The 18,753-nt window shown below is 42.1% G+C and overlaps 2 protein-coding genes across 4 annotated transcripts in view; one reads left to right on the top strand and one right to left on the bottom strand.

Moving 5' to 3' along the window:
• Positions 1-4,835, top strand: part of EPS8 (EGFR pathway substrate 8, signaling adaptor) — a 143,204-nt gene extending 138,369 nt beyond the window's left edge. For all 3 annotated transcript variants that reach the window (XM_075505515.1, XM_075505507.1, XM_075505497.1), the window contains exon 22: positions 3,373-4,835. In XM_075505515.1, the coding sequence (XP_075361630.1) occupies positions 3,373-3,486 (114 nt within the window). In that variant the 3' untranslated portion in view covers positions 3,487-4,835. The remainder of the gene's footprint in view (positions 1-3,372) is intronic.
• A 6,035-nt stretch (positions 4,836-10,870) lies between these two features.
• PTPRO (protein tyrosine phosphatase receptor type O) overlaps positions 10,871-18,753 on the bottom strand; it is a 154,100-nt gene continuing 146,217 nt past the window's right edge. The window contains 4 exon segments of the mRNA XM_075491720.1: positions 10,871-11,392; positions 12,551-12,671; positions 15,149-15,284; positions 17,799-17,953. Coding sequence (XP_075347835.1) covers positions 12,567-12,671; positions 15,149-15,284; positions 17,799-17,953 — 396 coding nt within the window. The 3' untranslated portion in view covers positions 10,871-11,392; positions 12,551-12,566.

Genomic DNA, 18,753 nt, shown 5'->3' with positions numbered 1-18,753 from the left:
AGGTCTCGCTCTACAGGAAACTGAGCAGTCAAAACTTGTCTAATAAACGCTCTACAAGTGTTAATAAACAGGGCCTGAGAGTTTAACAAGGTCATTGGATTTTGTTAGTGAAAAGGTAATTGAAATACTTATTTCTGCCTCAGTTGTTTGAGGTTTAACTGATGAACTTCATAATTGATGCCATTCCTGATTGCTTTAGCCTGTTGTTTGCTGAATTACCCAAAACATTAAGTCGCATCTTCCTTTCTGTCCCTATAATATTTCAAGTCGCAGGGTTTAGGAAGGCTGTCCTTGTTTAAGAGAAGCTACAGGAATGAGTATCACAGCCAAAATGTCTACATGTGACCTAGCAAAGATGAGCTTGCAGGTTCCAAACAGGGCTATGTTCTTACTGCTCAAACTAGAAACGCTTCTAATACCAGAAGTATGTAGGTACACACATACTTGTACCAGTGTCAGGCCTATTTTACAATTGAATGCTTTTTATAAGTGGTTACTGGGTTATGGGTTTGACCACTGTAATTGTCCTACCTGATTAATCAGTGATAAATTTTCATGAAGTTCTCTGGCATCCTTTAAGTAGTACTTGTGGTGTCGTGTTGCAGTAAATGGCCTGAGTGCTAAGTACAAATAGCAATAATAGCCAGAGAGAGAGCAAACCCACACGCCCTCTAGCATTACAGAAGTCCATGCCTTGTCTTTATTTGTTATTTCTACCTGGGGTCTTCCACAAGTGTTTCTGCATTCATACCATTTCTGCAAGCCAGTGAAAGGCCTGCCTCTCAGATCTGGGGCTGCATTCCCAAATACGGACAACCAGATCTTCACCTTTATGCAGCTACAATTTTCCTTTCAGTGTTCTTTTACCTCAGGCAGAGGAATTCAGTATTTTGTAATTGGAATTCCAATTGTTGTTGGAATTTAGTAATTTTACCCTTACGAGGAAAAAAATGAATAGGTACCATAATTTCAACTGGTTTGCTTTATTTTCATGGTAACTCCATTCAGCCCTGTATCACACCAGAGTGTAAAACATCCAAGGAAGCAAGACTCCTAATGGAGTTTTGTGGCTCCTGTATAAACAGACTGCAAGTGTGGGGAAGGTGTTTGGGGTTTAACAGCTTTCTGGGCCGGGCCAAGCAAAAGCAGAAAGATAAGACTGTGTGAGACCAGTGTGTCAGACAGCAGAGAGCTGGCCGTAGCCAGGGCCAGACACCTCATTTCTGCCAGAGGAAATGGTGGTGGAAGCAGCGGTGTCTCAGGAGGAGGCAGGATGCACCACACTCTTCGTGCTGATCAGAGCATCCCCCCAGGAGCCGTTTTCTGGGGTTGCTCCAGAAAGTTGAAGTTCACCTTGTATACCAAGTACACCATTATAGCAACTTGGCTGGTCATCTATATGGATTTACTTTTTCATTGCAAAGTGAAAATATGAATAGTTTCCATGATTATGAGTTTTTATGTGTCCATTTCCTTAACTTTTGTGGAGCATTTCAAGCTCTGGTGTTGAAAAGGGCTACAGAAGAGAAGCGTAGAGACACAATATCCTGAACACCGCCTTTGTCATCTCCAGAAGGGAACACTTCAGGTCCACATTCTCATTGTCTTCCTATTCCATCAATGGGAAGCATGGGCACGCATCCCTCTGAAACTGAGAATGGTTTCTATCTAATATATGTATCAAATTGGCTGGAAGAATAGCTTATTCTCTTTGACACCTCAGTGAAAGGAATGGCCCAGGCACAGAATTGGGATTGAACGATGGAGCTTACTGATACCTCATCATCTGGTTAGAGACTAAGCTGGGTAAATCACTAAGGCCAAGGTCTAGCAGTCTGTTCCCAAAATTGTGTTCCAAGAACAGCCCTAGACTACTTAGCTACCCCATCTCCGAGTAGGATGTGCCTGTTGTGCTGTGCCACATGATGCATTGCAGTTTGTTTAGTTGAGCAGCATTTCAAGCTCATCAGTCATGTTGTTATTAATGTTATCAGGAAGGTAAACTGTTTCAGCCTCGGCTGTTCAGTCATTTTCAGAAAAATATTTGCACATGACCTCTGATAAAGCACGTTGTTGGGTATCTGCTGATGTTTTTTATCCATGACTTAGTAATGGGTGACTGCTGCACTTGCTCTGTATCTGAAACCGGGTGGGCAAGGGCAAGATGAATTAAGACAAATAAAAGTGCTCTCTCACCTTTAGGGAGTCAATTATAAGCCCCCTGCTTTGCCCTTCCACTCTGGGAGGAGAGAGCAATGGTAATTTACCCAACAGAAGCATCCTAGCCTCCCTCCCTGTGGACACCTAACCTGTCTGCCAGGTAATGGCATCAAATAATGCATTGTAATGGATATAATGGGATAAATCTAAATTAAATTTTATGTAGTGGGATATATTTTCAGAGTTCAGAGTCAGCTGAAGGATTTTTTCCCCTTAACAGTCCTGAAATTTATTTTACAAATTTCAAAAATAGTTTCTGCTTCCTTATTCAGAGGCAATTTTGGAAGATTGTTTTGAAGGTTGGAAGGTCATGTCGTAGCCAAATAACACAGTAGCAGCTATGTTTCTTGCTTTATAATCCTCTAGTCTCATTCAAAGTCATGCATATTTTGGAAAGTTCTGCTCTAGTGGATATGTGTCCTGGCCTTGCTAATAACTTCATTTACGTTGTTCGAGCAATCTGCTTGCAGCTAGCTCAGCAGACCTGTTTTTCACCCTGAAAGGTGAACTAAGGCCTTGTCCTCACAATACTACACTGTTGCTAATATAGTAATATGATTCAATTCTTATGACTGTTCCAAGTTTGAAGCTTCTGTCTCTGAACAGCAAATGCATGACGGTGTACTGTGTAGCGTGGGGTACTAAGATTAGGTATCTCAGTCCTTATTGAGGCCTTGGCTGTGCAAACCCATGTGCATGCATGAATTTGGTATTGACATAAATCTAAACCCACCAAGGGTTTATGTGCTTTAATTTCTAAATACGATTGCCATGATATTTAGGTACTCAAGGGTGGAATCCAAACAAACTTGCTGGGCTTTAACCCTGCTTTTACTGAGGCCATATTTCACCAAATAAATATCCAATACTTCCAGGGACTTGTGTGAGGATTAAAGATGCTCAGCAGTGCTAAAAGTCAAGCTGACGCTTTTTAATAGTCTGCAGGTTCTTTTCTGGTCCACACTTAAGGATAGTGTAAATCCTTTCTTATTCCAAATGTTATTTAACCAGATTCTTAGTGCATTATTAGTTTTGGAGCTGCAAGGTAAGTTTAACTTGTTCAAACATCTATCTTAATAAAATGCTGGCAGAGGATCTTCGTCATGTGTCAAAACCACAAGTAAACTCTTTTTCTTTTTTATTTGTTTATAGGCTAACAGTGGTAGTTCAGAACTGCAAGAAATTATGAGAAGACGACAAGAAAAAATCAATGCCGCTGCCACAGATTCAGGTGTGGAGTCCTTTGATGAAGGAAGCAGCCACTAAAATGTCTTTCCTCTTTTCTTTAATTCCGTTGTCCATAGCATTATACCATCTAGCTTTGCTTTAGGAAGCAGTGCAGGGGAATGTCTTATAATATTGTAAACGTAACTAGCCACCATAAAGAAAATTTACAGTAGTCTCCACAAAAGTACCTGCTGCTGGCTTCCCATCATTAAAAATGAACAGATGAGAAATTCAGTGGAGGTTCCTGACAGGTGAAAATATTGGCACATGATTTGTTTACACCCAAAGATGAGTCTTGGCTTTATGGAATTAGCCATTCCATGACAGATAAACTGGAACACGTCTTTGTGATTCATCAGAGGGAAGCTGAGCCAGCAATAAAAAAGCATTTGAACCCTTCAGTAATAAGATTCTGAATCCCATCTCTTGCTGTAGTTTGCAATTATGCCCTTTTGGCTCAGTCTTTCTTGTCATGGATTCAGCTGCAGGATGTTTAGTTAAGTTGTTGATGCCAGCAATCAGAGAGGAAACGTGTAGAGAATGAACAGCAGCCCGACATAGACTGAATCTTTCTTGCATCACTCCCAAGATGTTTTATTACTAATGATGCTGCTTATAGCAAAATAATACTCTGTATATTGATTTTATCAATACTTCACTCGTGATGAACTATAATATTGCACAAGGAGGGACAACTAGAAAATAGTAACACAACTCAGCTCAAAGAGGTGATCAGATCTGCTGTAGGTAGCCATGAAACAATTTGCAGTACTTTTTTTTTTTTTTTTTAATATACTTGCATTTTTTTGTTTATACCTTAACCCATCAAAAGAACAGTGTATAATCTAGACTTCTTTGTGTGTTGATCCCAGATGTCAGTTTTTCCTTACGTAAAAAGCTATTGTTCCTTTATAAATGTAATCTTTTGGAAAAGTGGATTCCTGGAGGCAAAAGGGGGAGAAAAGGAAACATCCCTTCCAGCAAATATTATTTTTGAAGACGCAATGATTTTTGTCACAAAAATGTTCTGTTATTTCACATGGTTGTGTGATTTTATATATAATATATGTATTATATATAATATATAATATCACTTAATTTAGACAAATTTAATCGTCTAGTTTGATTCAGTTTCATAGTGCCTTTTTCACATGAATCAGCTCAAAGTCTGCAATAAACGGTATTTCTTGTCTGTTAAATAGTTGTATCTTTGTGGCTATAAAGATGGTATAGAAATAAGAAAGCGTTCTTGATTTTTGCCATTAGTTTGCTCTTCCTCTGCATACAAGGGAAAAAAGAATCCTATTCATTTTTCATAAAAGAAAAATTAAAAGTCTTAATAAAGGTGTTTCGTGCCATTTATTGTAAACGTCCTTACAAATGCTTCTTCTGTGTGTTCGTTATGTGTCTATGTATATTTTTAAATTTAATATATATTCTTTATGCCTGTGAAAAGTACGTAGGTTCTACACCTGTCATTTAAATGTAGTCTTATCCAGAAATGGGTCAACAAGTGATGAATCCTAAACTGAAGACTCCAACTGCCATAGCGATCACTAAGAAATGGATTCTTGTCTTACCCAGTGAAAGAAATGATGATTCTTGATTGCTTTCTCCCTATAGGAAACATCTGAAGCAGCACACCTGCATGATAACTGCATCCTTTCCACCTATACACATAGCTTTATGGGGGAAAATTGTCTTGTTGCCTGTCCTATCATTAAAGGTCAAGCCCAGTCCTCCAAAGGCTTGATGTATTCTCTGATTCACATTTAAAATTTCCTCTTCCCCACCCTCTCTAGTAAGCATCCATACATAGCTTGAAGAGCGTTCACTGTACAGCAAAGTCCCCTACACTGAGTGGTGAATGACGAAGAAAATAAAGGAAGATCTGAAGCTACTCTTACATAGATGCTTTGTTACTTGTAAGTACAGGAGTTGGAAAAGGTCTTTGAAACTCATATTTAAAAATTAGAATCACTGTATTTTCTCATGGAAAGTATGTCTCATTCCGTAAAAGGCACTGTGGTGGTTACCTGCACCTTTGTTCCCATTAATTACCAAAATATGAAGCTAATATTCATATTTTCTGGAAGCTTGTTCTAGCATTCAGCAGACTCTTTGCTTTTGCCCAAAAGGAGGCATCAGCTCCGAGACTCTTCAGACTTTGTGGAGTTTGGCACGCGGAGGTCTTGGAGGAAGCACCCATGTTTCATCTCTGAGAGAAAAGAGGTGGCTTCACAACTGGTTTTTTGAAGCTGGGTTTCTGCGTAGCTGTTAAGCTGTATAGAAAGAGCCAGACAAGTTTGAATGTGGTCAGTGTGCTCAGAGGCATCTTCGGAGATACTTGGGAAGAAAACAGGAAACCCCTTCCAGATCCTTGAGGGATAAGCAGAATAATCTGGGGGTTTGGGGGTTGGTTGGTTGGTTTGTTTCGGTGTTTTTTCATAGTTTTAAAATTACTACTAATGACTTGACAACCCAGAGCAACACAAGTTGTATTTTACCCTTTAACTTTGCTGAACTAGACTTATGATTTCCGAGTTACGGTCTGTGAAATCTGAGTGGCATTAAGGCAGATATTTCCCTTTTTGCTGGAATTTCCTTGATGGTTTAAGGGAGATTCTCCCCTGCGCTGCAGGGAGATTCACCGCTTTGCTGTGCAGTTTTTGAATTTTCAGCTGCTTGACAGTTATGAGAAATCAAAAAGAGATCTCATTTGGGGTTCATCAAATGAAAATAAAATGTTTTCTTCAAAATTTTCAGTGTCTTAAGTGAAAACAGTGGTAAAATGCAGTGTTACATTCAAAATGTTTTCTTTTGGATTTGAGCAGTGAGGATTGGGGGGTTTACACTAATATTTCAGAAAGATGTGATATGTGAAAAGTGTCTTTGAAAAGGAAACAAAACAGATTTTTAAATGTCAAAAAGTTCCTTATTAGATGTAGAAAAAGAGAGTCATGTTTGATGACATGGGAACTACTTTAACTGTTTTTCTGCCATTGAGTCTGCCTTTTTAACTGGGTGGAGGTGGAGGGAGAGAGTTTTAGCAGTGTACGTTCACTCAGCAGTTTTATGCTTTCTAAGCACGTACCTTTTAACATCAGCAAGGCACTTCTGCCCACTCCTTTAGTCTGCTTGTTCCCTTGGGACGCCATGGGGAGAGAAAACCACTGTGAAACCTCACATTTAATTCGTAAAGAACACTTCTAACCAATATTGAAGCATGGAACAGTTTACTTACCATCTAGCAATTCAAATGTTAAACAGTGCTTTGCTCAGACAAATTGTGATCTGTAAATGAGATTTTTATACATACTTTTATTGCTTCAAAGCACTGTGCTATATAAAAGTTGGTGGGTTTGGGGGGCTGGGAAATAAGGGCAGACTTCCACATTATTGATGTGTGCAGAAATCAGTGGTTTATGGGGAAGCAGATATCCAAAATGATACGATATTCTGAATGTGCAGAGCTCCCAGTGACTTTGAGCATATTCATCAGTGTTTGTGAAACTCTGAAAGTGTCCCTGGAAGTGCTTTGCTGGACAGTAACATCAGTACTTTGCTAATTTAACCAAAGGAACAATTGGAAACCCATGAATAACTAGTATGATGTGGATTAAGTCTTTCTAATTAGGAAACCTGTAACTAGCAGATTTTTTTTTTTTTAAATTGTGAGAATTGAAGGCATTTTGAGTTTTTAGGACATATACAGAAGCAAGACATAGCTTGAATACCAGACCCTTGATCAAGCAGGTATCTCCACTGATTTTCCTGGGCTGCCTCTCATGAATAAGGGAAACACGATTATGAATGGGAATGTTTCTGCCCAAGCCACCATTTTATAGGACCCAGTTTTTCTATGATATTTTTCCTCAACTGTGAAGTCGGTGTGGTGTCTAAAACATGAAACAAGCAGCCCTGTCTAAGGTTCAAGTCTGACATATCAAGAGTATTTGACAGACTATTTCTGTGCCCAGCCTCCCACCTTCAGATACAAGCAACAGCATTATGTATGTGGCGAGGGAATTTGTAAGCGTGCATTGGTTCTGTGTTTAAATATTGCACAAACGTCTTGAACTTTTACTGCTGCTATGTTAAGTTTTAGCTAATAAGTGCCTATTTAGCTGCCTTCAGTATCTTTCTTCACTTTCTCTGAAGTTACGTGCTTAGGTTGCAACTTTGGCCCTTTACTACTTCCTCAGCATCCAGACCAAAACCAGTAGCAGGATATTAGTCTGTGCTTCCAATTCTTGGTAATAGTTGTAGATTAAAAGAGGAGATAAAAGAAAATGGGGAGACTTCCTAGACGTTTCCTAGCCACCACTGCTGCCTGTGACAGCAGCAGCAAAGCTCAAATCCCCCCCGCCCCGCTCCCATCCATTTCAACAGCACTAACAGTGTTACTCTCTCACAAGAAATGGCTGAAAGCAACAGCTTCGCCTGCCTGAATGAAACTACTGTTTTCCTGCAAGCCCTTTAAAAGGTTAGGAGTGGGAGGGAGGTGGTGTGACTCTGTGGTTAATGAACTGAACGAGGAGGGAGGGAAGGGCCTTTTTTTGGTGCGTAAGATTCTGATGTTGAACATTTGACGATGGGGCAACTTTGTCGTCTTTAGGTGCAGGGAAAAAAACCCTGTAAAATGAAGTAAAGCACAAGTAAGGCTTCCCAACCTGTTCTTAATTCTTGTGTGAGGATGGAAGGAAACAGTTCTGAAGATCCAAGTTGTCAGGGCTCACTGCACAGGGCATGCTAGGAGAGACAGCACCTTCACACATGGCTCTGAAAACTTCTTAGCTCTTCTAAGACATGTCCTTAGACATGTCCTTCTAAGGCATGTTTACTTGTTTGTTCCTCCCATGGCAGCATGCACAGCATAAGGCAACAAGGAGAAAACCTGCCCTGGTTTTAATGGTCGCTCACTGTGCAGAGCTGCTTTTACACGCATCTGGGTCAGTAGATGCTGTAAGAGCAGCAGATCAATATAGAGCATCTATGGAGTCAGCAGAGCTATGGGCATGAAACCCATAATTAAAAAAAAAAACCTATTACAAACCCTGATGCTTCAGACAGCTTTACAGCTGCGATGACTTGAGAGTTTTGTTTTGACCAGGAAACCATATCAACATGCAGCATCAGTGCAAAAATATTGTTCTTTTAGCCTCACTTTCAAGGAGCGTGACAAGGTAAAACCAAAAGTATGACATGGTCATTCAGGCTAAAAGGCTCTGTGTGAGTTTTCTGAACCACAATGTCTCCCAAATTCTTTCATTGCTTTACTTATGTCTTGAACTCTGGGCTAGGTGGTTTCCACTGCCATCCCAGCACACCCAGTTATGCAGTCTTGTCTACTAGACAGGGTAGGAAAAGGTATTTTTCTGAAGGAGTTTTCAATGTAATTGATTTTTTGATTAAGTAGCTATTAAAAGAAAAATACACATCTGTTACTGTGCAAATGGAATAATTTTTTGACATGCATTTAAAAACTATCTAGTAAATTCAGGCTATTCAGGCAGTATTGTTTGCAACAATGCAATTTTGGCATCTTTGCAGCAATCTTGTACCCCGTCATGTTCAGCCAAGCTTCTGTTACAGCCAGCTCACACTGTGATATTTTGGGTGCACATGAATGTTCTAAAAGTAACCTGCTTACTCTGGGCTATGATACAGAATAAATGTAGACTCAGTGGGCAATGGCCAGCAGGAGGGAGGAGGCAGTAGATGGGAAAGCAATAACCTTTGTGGGTTCCCCCCTGCCCCACCGCTAGTTCTCTAGCGGGATGTGAATGTATTTTCTGAGTAAACATAGAATGAAACTCTGAAATATATTTAAAAAAAAAAGCATGAAGGCAAGGTCTGAATGGTCAAGTGCTCATTTATAATTCTGTCTTCTGTTCAAATTAGGCCAGACAAATCTTTGCTGTTCCTACAGTAAACGGCAAGCCCTCTAGCTGAGGCACACTGGTGAAATAAGAGAGAAAGATGTACCATCGAAGCCTTTCTTGTTAGCGATCTGCTCCCTGAAGACGGGGCGCTCTGCCCTTTTGCATCCATCTCTATGCATCTTATTTAGAGAAATAGCATCTCTGCTTTAGGAGTGGGCTTAGTGGAAATTGTGGAAGTATTAGATGCGTGGAAAGAGAAGGGGGGGCAATTCATATCATACCCATTTAATAATCAGAGGTAGAGTCCTGTTTCTTCAGTACCCTTCACAAGGACCTGTTTTACTGGGGGGGGACTATGTTAAGTCTATGCAGTTTTCCATAATACATACGGGATAGTTTGAAGGAAGTTTTCCATTGTAACCAATACGATGATGAAGTAGATATTAAAGGAACATACACCCCTTTACCTGCTAGCAGAATAACTCTTTGGAAGAAAAAAATTCAAATATCATCTGAAGGAGGTTATCAGGTTCCTGGAAGTAGCTGAGCTACAGAACTACGCGCTGGTGCCCTGACAGGCGATAGCAGCCCCCGGGGTGAATGAATAAAAAGCATATGCGGGTGCGCTTGGTGTTTTGCTGATAGTGACTTCTTCACAGGTAAGCAATCCAGTGTGTTTACTTTCCGTTCAAGTTTGTTTTGTTTACATTGAGTACCATTGCTGCTAACTTCCAATGAGGTGACACAAAGCAACAGGTTACAAAAATGCCATCAACATCCATTCTGACAGCATCCATGTCACAATACACAATGATGTACCGGAATTATACAAAGACAAAAAAAATATATATATAGCTAATTAGTCTGGCTAGAACTGAAACTGACAGCGAAAAACAAAAGGGCCCCCCACCCCGACCCCAAAGCCCCTGCAGGAATCCATACCCACGCTTTGGCAGCCTCGTAGCAATGAAGCGATCATCAGCCCTTCACATGCCAAAACCTTGTTTTTGTAACATCGTGAATTCCTGGCTCGGAGAAATAGTTACATCCGTTAAAGCACTTTTTTTTTTTTTTTTTTTCCTTTCCACCCCCTCAACCTGAATCAGCTTCACATTTTTACACAGGGTTAATACTTATTAAAAATAATAAACAAATGAGGGGTATAGGCACCATAGACTGCTCGGACAGTTAAATGCTATAGTAATGGAGTCTAAGATATCCCAGCTTGAAACTCAGCTGCCCTTCGAGTAGATTCATGTAAAACAAGAGCCTGATCAGTGGCCTTACTGAAAAGGTTGGCGAAGAGAGCGATCGCTCTGCTTAATCAGTAGTAGCACAGTCAAGAACTGAAACCACCCCATCTCTCAGTGTCGGCTGCCTGCTTCAGCTTCCGGCTTCGTGGTTTGGATTTCTGCTCGTCAGTCCGTTCCTTGGGTCTTGTGCTCCCCCCAGACCCCATGTACATCAGTGCTGTAGGCAACAGTCAAATCCATGTACCCAGCAATCCCCCCCGCCCTCCCCCCCCTTTGCTCTTCACAATTTCCAGATTTCTTCATGTATGTTCATGCCTCGCTATTCACTAATGAGGTATTATTAGATACTAACAATGCCTGCTCTCCTATGGACGTTGGCACAGACCAGTGACACATGAAGAAAGCTCTTCAGTCAACCATTAAAAAAATATTGCACTTACTTTAACCTTAAGCCCAACCTGCACAGAAAAAAACAACATTAAAAATATTAACCAAAAGTACCAAACAAAAACCCAACACTCTGGAGCAATCCATTTTATGCACATATAGTGTCTTTTCCTTCATGTTGTTTAGGTGAATTTGGTCCAGTATTTTTAAAAAATGTCCAGAAATTAAACAGTTCAAAAGACACCGCAGGCTTGTTAAGGCTTTGTCTCCCCAGTGCTTCAGAAAGTTAAAAGTTTCTTTCTTTTATTGTCCGTGTACTGCAAAGCAGCGGTCTCTCGCGGCAGAACAACTGGCCGTTCAAACCATCAAAAGAAAAAAAAATCAGAAGCAAGGGAAGAGGGGTGTGCTTCATGGTCTCACCTGGAACCGAACAAACAGAATGGTTTAGAAACAAGAAAGGAAATAAATACGGTTCTTGGCACTTATTTTTACCAGCCCTCCATACAGGCTGGGACTGCAGCCCACCAGTACAAGCAGCTGGGCTCTGGGACTCAGATTAGACAGTAAACTACCTGAACATTGGGAAAAGCGAGGCAAATCGGGGTTCTTTTTACGGGCAGGGGAGTGACGCACGCAGAGGTTAATAAAGTCGCGCGTGCACCGCCGCAGACACGCAGCGGAGACGGCGGGCGTTGGTGCCCGCAGCCCAGCTCTCCACCAGCTATTTGAAAAGCCAGTTTGTGGTGAAAGTCTGTAGCCTCCTGCTTCACCCAAAAGCAAACATTAAGGTTATGGCTGGGTTATTACTGCCACCTAATGAACTAAAGCCCATTAACTTAACAGCGACGTACGTCCTCACAGCTTGTCCCCACCAGAAAACCTCTTGGCAGGTCAGAGCCCTGTGTTTTGCTCTGCAGCTGGGGACTGGGCTGGGCTGGGCTGGGCTGGTTGCCTGCAACAGGTCAGGCACCGGGGCTCAGTGGAAAGGAAAGATGGCCATTTTGGTAGTACCAGTTTGAGACCCCTCCTGTTTCCTGTTCCCTGGTTCCAGATTTATGAAAAAAAATTCCCCAGTGTTTCATGTCAGAGCTTTTTGGTTACCGTCTCGCCCTCCAGCAGGCTCTGTTGCCACAACAGCAGTGCTGGCAGAGCGTCCCCAAACCTCTGCTGGCCTTGGTAACCTGGCAGTCGGTAAGTGACTTAAGATATTAAAGTCCTCCCCACCTTTCAGCTTTGTAAGGAGGGTTAGGACAAGCGGCAGGGAATGGTTAGGTGGCTGACTCAGCATTTCCGGATTCTCTTTTTCTGTGAATGATGAGTGAGCCATCTTTACTCTTACAGTAAAGACAATATACTCTTACAGTGCCGTGGAAAGTATAGCGGATTATTTACTGCGAGAGGCTAGAGGGATTTTCCTCGCGCTCGCCATGCGAACATCACCTCAGAGGGGGATGAGGCCCAGAAAGCTCCAAACCGCCAGCAAAGCTCCCGGAGCAAACACCCGTGACGCCGGTTGCTGCCGAGCAGCCGGGACGCGAGGCTGTGGGCACGGGGCAGGGCTGGGCTTGCCTGACTTACCACCTGTGACTCTGAACTAGGACTTGCTGACGTTCTCGTATATGACGTCGCTGATGCAGAACTGCTGCTTCTTCTTTTGCCACATCAGTTGCACACACTGGTGAATAAAAATGTATTGTTCCTGGAAGAAAAGACCAAATGAGTGGGCATTTTTGCACCTCAGAAAGTGTCACAAAAACCTGAACAGTGAAATAGTTTGATTGTTCACAGTAACAGCCTGCACAGCTTCTCCATCTCTCCCCCCTCAGCCCCTCGCAATATACAGTGAGTTGTCAGCTCCCAAAATAATAGCCTGCAATTGTTACAGATAGCAGCTGGGGAAGCACAAAATCTACCTGAGCTGCCCTGGCATCATAACCGCTTATTAATAACCTGAATAATGATGGGAGAGAAGAAGAGAAGAGAAGAGAAGAGAAGAGAAGAGAAGAGAAGAGAAGAGAAGAGAAGAGAAGAGAAGAGAAGAGAAGAGAAGAGAAGAGAAGAGAAGAGAAGAGAAAAGAGAAGAGAAGAGAAGAGAAGAGAAGAGAAGAGAAGAGAAGAGAAGAGAAGAGAAGAGAAAATAGTTCAGTTGGAGCTGAGCTTAAGTGGGTCTACTTTATATTGCCTGAGAATGAATTAATTCCCAGAAAGGTACCTGAATGCTTTATGTCCAACAAATTGCACCCATGCCACATATGCACCTGAAATATTTTAATGAACTTCATGTTCCTTAGTGCTTGACTTCTTTGCCAATGAAAAGCTGAAACCTGATTTTGCTCACAGAGCAGTTAATTATTTCGGGGGTTATCAACCTCTGTGCAAATGACACTGTAAGTAAGTTGGGTCAATCACCTGCACCGTTATACTTGTGGACAGGTTTTTGTGCAACAAGACTGTGATTATCTTTGGGTTTGGTTATGGACTGGCTTTTCTAGGCATTATCATCATACAGATTGAACACTGTAATTCAATTTGGAATAACCTTAATGGATGGCTTTTTGATTTCAAAGAGAAGGCAAACCCTGATGAATCCTTACACTAAGCTTTATGTGCACTAGGCACAGGGAGCAAGTGGATCTCAAGCAAAAACAACTGTCCCAAAGCCTGAGTCTGGATTTCAGCCCCTGTCCCCAGTGGCCTGCTGATGCCAGGAGATATCAATATGAGTTTGAAGCATGTTTCAGTCCACAGAAATGCCTGGATTTCCTCCCACCCACTAATTGGGAGCGACCAGTTTCAATTCAGGGTATTCTCCAATCTAACCCCCTTTTTGGGCCGGCACCATTTGTTTTTTTTTAAACTGCTCAGCAAGACACTGCCAAGTTTCCAGTGTGCGAGGCAACGTGAACCCAGGTGAGCTGTGTGTGGTTTCAGGTTTTGTAAGGCAAGCCTTCTCAGTGGCCTCTGTGCCTGGGTGCCAGTGCCACCTAGTGACCTCGGTGGCCGGGCTTGGCCACCGCCTGGAGCAGCAGGAGCTCAGCGACCACCAAAGCTCAGCCCTTGATATCAGCCCCAGGCAAGCAATGAGTTTGTACATGGGGGGGGAAAAAAAAAAAAAAAAAAAAATCACATCACCTCTGGAGTGGTAATGCAGTTGCAGCTGAAATTAACTGTCAGGATTTGTTTCTCTGGTGTTTACATAAGGATCTGCCTTTGGATTAATATAGTGAGTTGTGATGAAAAGTGGTAGTTTGATAGGAATGATCCAGAATGGTCTGAGAATGATGACCTTTTTTCGTTTCTAGATGCTAGTTGTTGTCGCTGCACGTTTTCCTCCTCCTCTCCTCTCCCTGCTAAATCTTCTTTGCTTTGCTCTGGATTCAACAATCCTTGGCAACAAATTATCTGCCAGACCTAGCCTGCAAACAGTGATGGTGGCACTTCCAACTGTATGGAGGTTGCCAGCTTACACTGTGTCTAACCAGTGAAGAGTACAACAGGCGTGAAATCTTCCCCTCATTAGCAGAGGAACTGGGAAGGTTTCAGATGCACAAAAGCTTCTGCTTTGGAAAAAGAGTTTGTGATTTTTTTCCATTATATATTCTGAGAATATGATTATTCTCCTGACATTTGCCTTAAAAACAGAAAAACAACTACCCAGCAGATATTTGGGCAGGGAAAGGGGCAAGGAGGGTGTCTGGCAGACTCACAATCCTTTTGTCTGTTCTGCTTGTTATTTGTAGTACCATTGTGTAACTGAGTTTCTGCGCTTGGCCAGATGATACCCTCTTGAACAAGCGTGAATGGCTGTCCGATACTGATATAATTTCATGAGCCATTAATCCCCTCAGCAAGCCCAATTCTTTTCAAAATGGTTTGAAATTTTCATATGTTAATCTCTTCCAATGCATTTTTTGCATATTAATTTCACAGAAGGTGAGAATAACTCATCCCCGCTGGAAGACGTCAGTGAGGTTGTAGATATGTTATCAGACTCACCTGTGAGCAGATTAGTAATGTGACAATATTACAATGAAGATGAAAACTTAATTGCATCTATTCATAGCTATTTTGTCAAGTGTTCAGGGGGAACAACAGTCGTTGGACATGAACACGCTAGAGAGAGGTATGAAATAGAGCCGACGATACATTCACAATGTTGAAGTGAACTGAGCTTACCTCTGTCTGCACCATGGACATTCTGTAGGACCGCATGTCAGACACCAGGCCCAATATATCTACGAACTCATGATCACGGATGTGCTGTAAGAGCCGATCCAGGGCTATGAAGGTTCCTGTTCGTCCCACTCCAGCGCTGCAACACACAGAGACATGCATCGCATTTCAGGTTTTTCTCATGGGGACACACAGGAAAATCGGTGGTACTGCAAAAAGCAGGTGTCCTACAGCTGCGATAATCAGATGTAGCTAATCTGAAGTCAGACAGGCTGGTTAACCTGTAGGATTTAATGCCGTGCAACTCTTCATCCATTGTTTAGGCAGAATGTACGGAGTGGATGGCTCTGCAATTATTTCACCTTCCTGTACTCCTCTTCAGGCACTCACATGCAGAATGTGCATGCACACCCTCACCCACCCTTAGCTGTCTGCTCTTCCTACACTTTCACTGCTCTCCTCAAAGATTTCTAACATCTCTAACTACAGGGGCTGTAGCTGTAACTGCAGAGACCTGCTCGGCAGCGACTGCTGCGCAGAGGCAGCTGGGGTTGAACCTGCACAATTCAGTTCCCCAGCTCCCCACGCTGCAAAGCTCTCGGCTTTGCAAAGGCGCTGCACTACTGCAGTTCATCCTCAAAGGACGAACCACCCAGAAGAGTCTACACTCCAGGACTTCTGCCTTGGGAGCATGAGACAGAAATAGTCAGCAACCACTCGGCTGACAAATCTTCACACACACCCCCCCCCCAAGAGAAGCTTAGTGACTAGAAAAAAGACATGCTGTTTTGATTTAGATATTCTTATGTGCATATGATTTTTTGCATTATGATTTCACATGTAACGTTCAAGTCTGATTTCATGATGAGTGTGGCTTTGAGGTTTTATAGAGTTTCATATAGCGTTGCAACACCATACCTACTACTAAGGATAGAAGTGTGTGTCTTAGCAAAAGTTCTTTCTCCTGCCTTGTCACATTTTTCAGAAAAGCCTTGAAACTATTTGCAATAAAGTTTAACAGTTCACCTCAACACAGTTCAACATAACTGTCATGAAACAGGGGTTTTTTTGTTTGTGTTTAACAAAAGTGTCAATATCTTGAATGAGATTAATACAACGGAACTTCTGATCTATTTATTTGACAGATTCATTAATTGATAAATTCATTCTGTGCCTTCTTTAATGTTTGAGAACAATTGCTGTAGCAGTTGATCAATACATTCTTTCTCCCCCCTTCCACTAATTTCATAGCATTGTTACTTTTAATCTATGTGGTCTAAGACTTATAGTACACTGTGAAAATACTATCTATCTGAAAATATCTCTCTCTTCTGCTAGAAGCATCCTAATTAAAAAGAAAAGACTACAGTTGTTAACCAGCTCTCTGATACTTGCTTCTATTCCTTCCTAGAACAATTAAATGGTATATAAGGGGTTTGATTTCACAATGCTACGTATAAATCTCTTCCCTGGCTTACTAGCACCTTTCTCGATATTAGGACACCCAGAACAATATCCCCTATGAATTTCTCCATTAAGTTACAGGGGAGCGCCACACGATTCGCTGCTTTTACAAATGCTGTTGTTGTCTTGCATTCCAATAGAACACTAAGTAAGTGCCTTACCTGGAAACTAGCAATGATATTACTATAAAAGACTGTTTTCTGGGAAGGAGCTCTACAAAGTACGCAAAGTGGTGGCAAGAGAGAGTCAGTGCCGGCCATCACATCAGCACCAGGAAAGACACCAGGAAAGCTGGAGGGCGCTGACACATTGTGCAGCAACGTAACTGCTGCCTCTGGGGTGGGTGATGTAGGGTTGGCCGAGATTAATCTCATCAAGCCTTGACTTCCATTAGGAGTGTGTTACCATAATGCACACATATTCATCCATTGCAACCCATCTATTTACGTATTTCTGAGAAATCTGTTGTGAGTAGCTCTCGCCCTAGGAGCCACAAAGAGGTTTGAAGTCAGTTGGGAGAGTTGCATCAGGAACCAATCCGGTATGATATCATCACTAACACGGCAGCTGCCCCCAGAGAGGCCAAGTAAGTGAGCATCTTAATAAAAGGCCAGATGATGTCCGAGACAGAAATCTGATGGTATATAAAACAACATTTCTCCCCAAAAAAGAAAAAACCCATATAACTGTTATCATGGGATACCAGTATTACTGCTAGCACAGGATAGTGCTCTTCATGTCACCTCCTGAAAGTACCGAAGGTACAAGTGACCGGAGGAGGAGGATCTGCACAGAGCCACACTTCTGCAGGGGAGCCGCATACTGTGGCAGGCTGCTGGCCGGACCACACCACCCGTATCACGAAGGTGTGGAAATGAGAGACCAGGGGCAGGCTCTGAGCTGGTGTAAATCAGGATTGCCTGCTGTGCCTCCTGAACCCATTTGTTTGTAACATCCAAAGAGCTGACTCTACTCCAGAAAGCAGTGCCTTCGTGTTTATGGCTGCAGGCTGAAATCCCAGCCCCACTGTAGTCAAGGAAGGAGACTAAAGGGAGATTTTACCCTTAACACCAAAGAGAACACTCTCCAGCTAACAGGTGAGCAGAACCCCGAAATCTCTCCTTCCACTGTTTCCTAACCTATTTAACAAGTTACACCCTTTAGTTCTCCGTTTGCTTGAAGCATTTACCTGCAGTGTATGATTATGGGGCCTTTACTCTTTGCTGATTTCTGCCTGACCATCTGTACAAACTGGAGGATGCTTTCGGCAGCGTTGGTCGTGGGGACACCATGATCTGGCCAGGCAGTGTAGTTAAAATGCATCACGTCTTGCACCTCATCAGCCTAAAGGGAAAAGCAGAACAGCAGCATGTTCACAGCAGTTTTAACAGTGCAGTCACGCTCAGTCAGACTGAGGGGTTTTTGTCATTTTGTGGTTGTGGGGTTTTTTTCCCCCCAAATACAGCCTAAGAAAGTAAAGTCAGCCAAAAAAATGGCAAAGAATTTACATGCTGTTTGATTAAAAAGGGGAGGGGATATCAGGCCATCATTATCAAAAAGGCATGAATTCTTGTTTCTGGGTTTGGGATTTGGTTTTTGCTTTTTTTCCTCACGGTGGTTTGATTTGATTTTGCTTTTAAATCAAGAATTGTTGCATTTCTCAAGTTTAGGCTTTCTTCCTCTTTCTATTCCATTCCCTCTCCTTTTCTCGTTTTGCCACAGATAAAGAACAATGCTGTTGGCAAACAATCGAGACTGGACTCTTAAGAGTTTTTCTTTTCAAGTTTCAAAGAAAAAAAAAAACAAAAGGGAAGAAAAAAAAATCATTACAGGGGCAAAGGAAATATTTAGAAAGATACCCATTATTATAAAAAAGGTTTATAATGCTAAAAACTCTACTAGCTTTAAGTGAAATAAGATCCTCAACACAATTCATTTTGTCTGTGAGACTTAAAGGAACTCAAAACACGGGGAGGGGTGGGGGGGTGTCATCACCAAAATCCATGGCAAGCAATGCTTTCAGTTTTGCCATTCTGGGTCGGGCTAAATAACCCTCCTGCAGTAAACTCCAGTCACAGGCAACAGCAGATCCATCGGCAAAGGATATTAAAAAATGAGATCAGTACAAAAGACCCCAAAGCAGC

This window comes from Mycteria americana, chromosome 1 (genome assembly GCF_035582795.1).
Source record: "Mycteria americana isolate JAX WOST 10 ecotype Jacksonville Zoo and Gardens chromosome 1, USCA_MyAme_1.0, whole genome shotgun sequence".
Classification (NCBI taxonomy): Eukaryota; Metazoa; Chordata; class Aves; order Ciconiiformes; family Ciconiidae; genus Mycteria; species Mycteria americana.
Note: the sequence above shows the minus strand (reverse complement) of the source record. Positions and strands in the feature narration are given on the sequence as shown.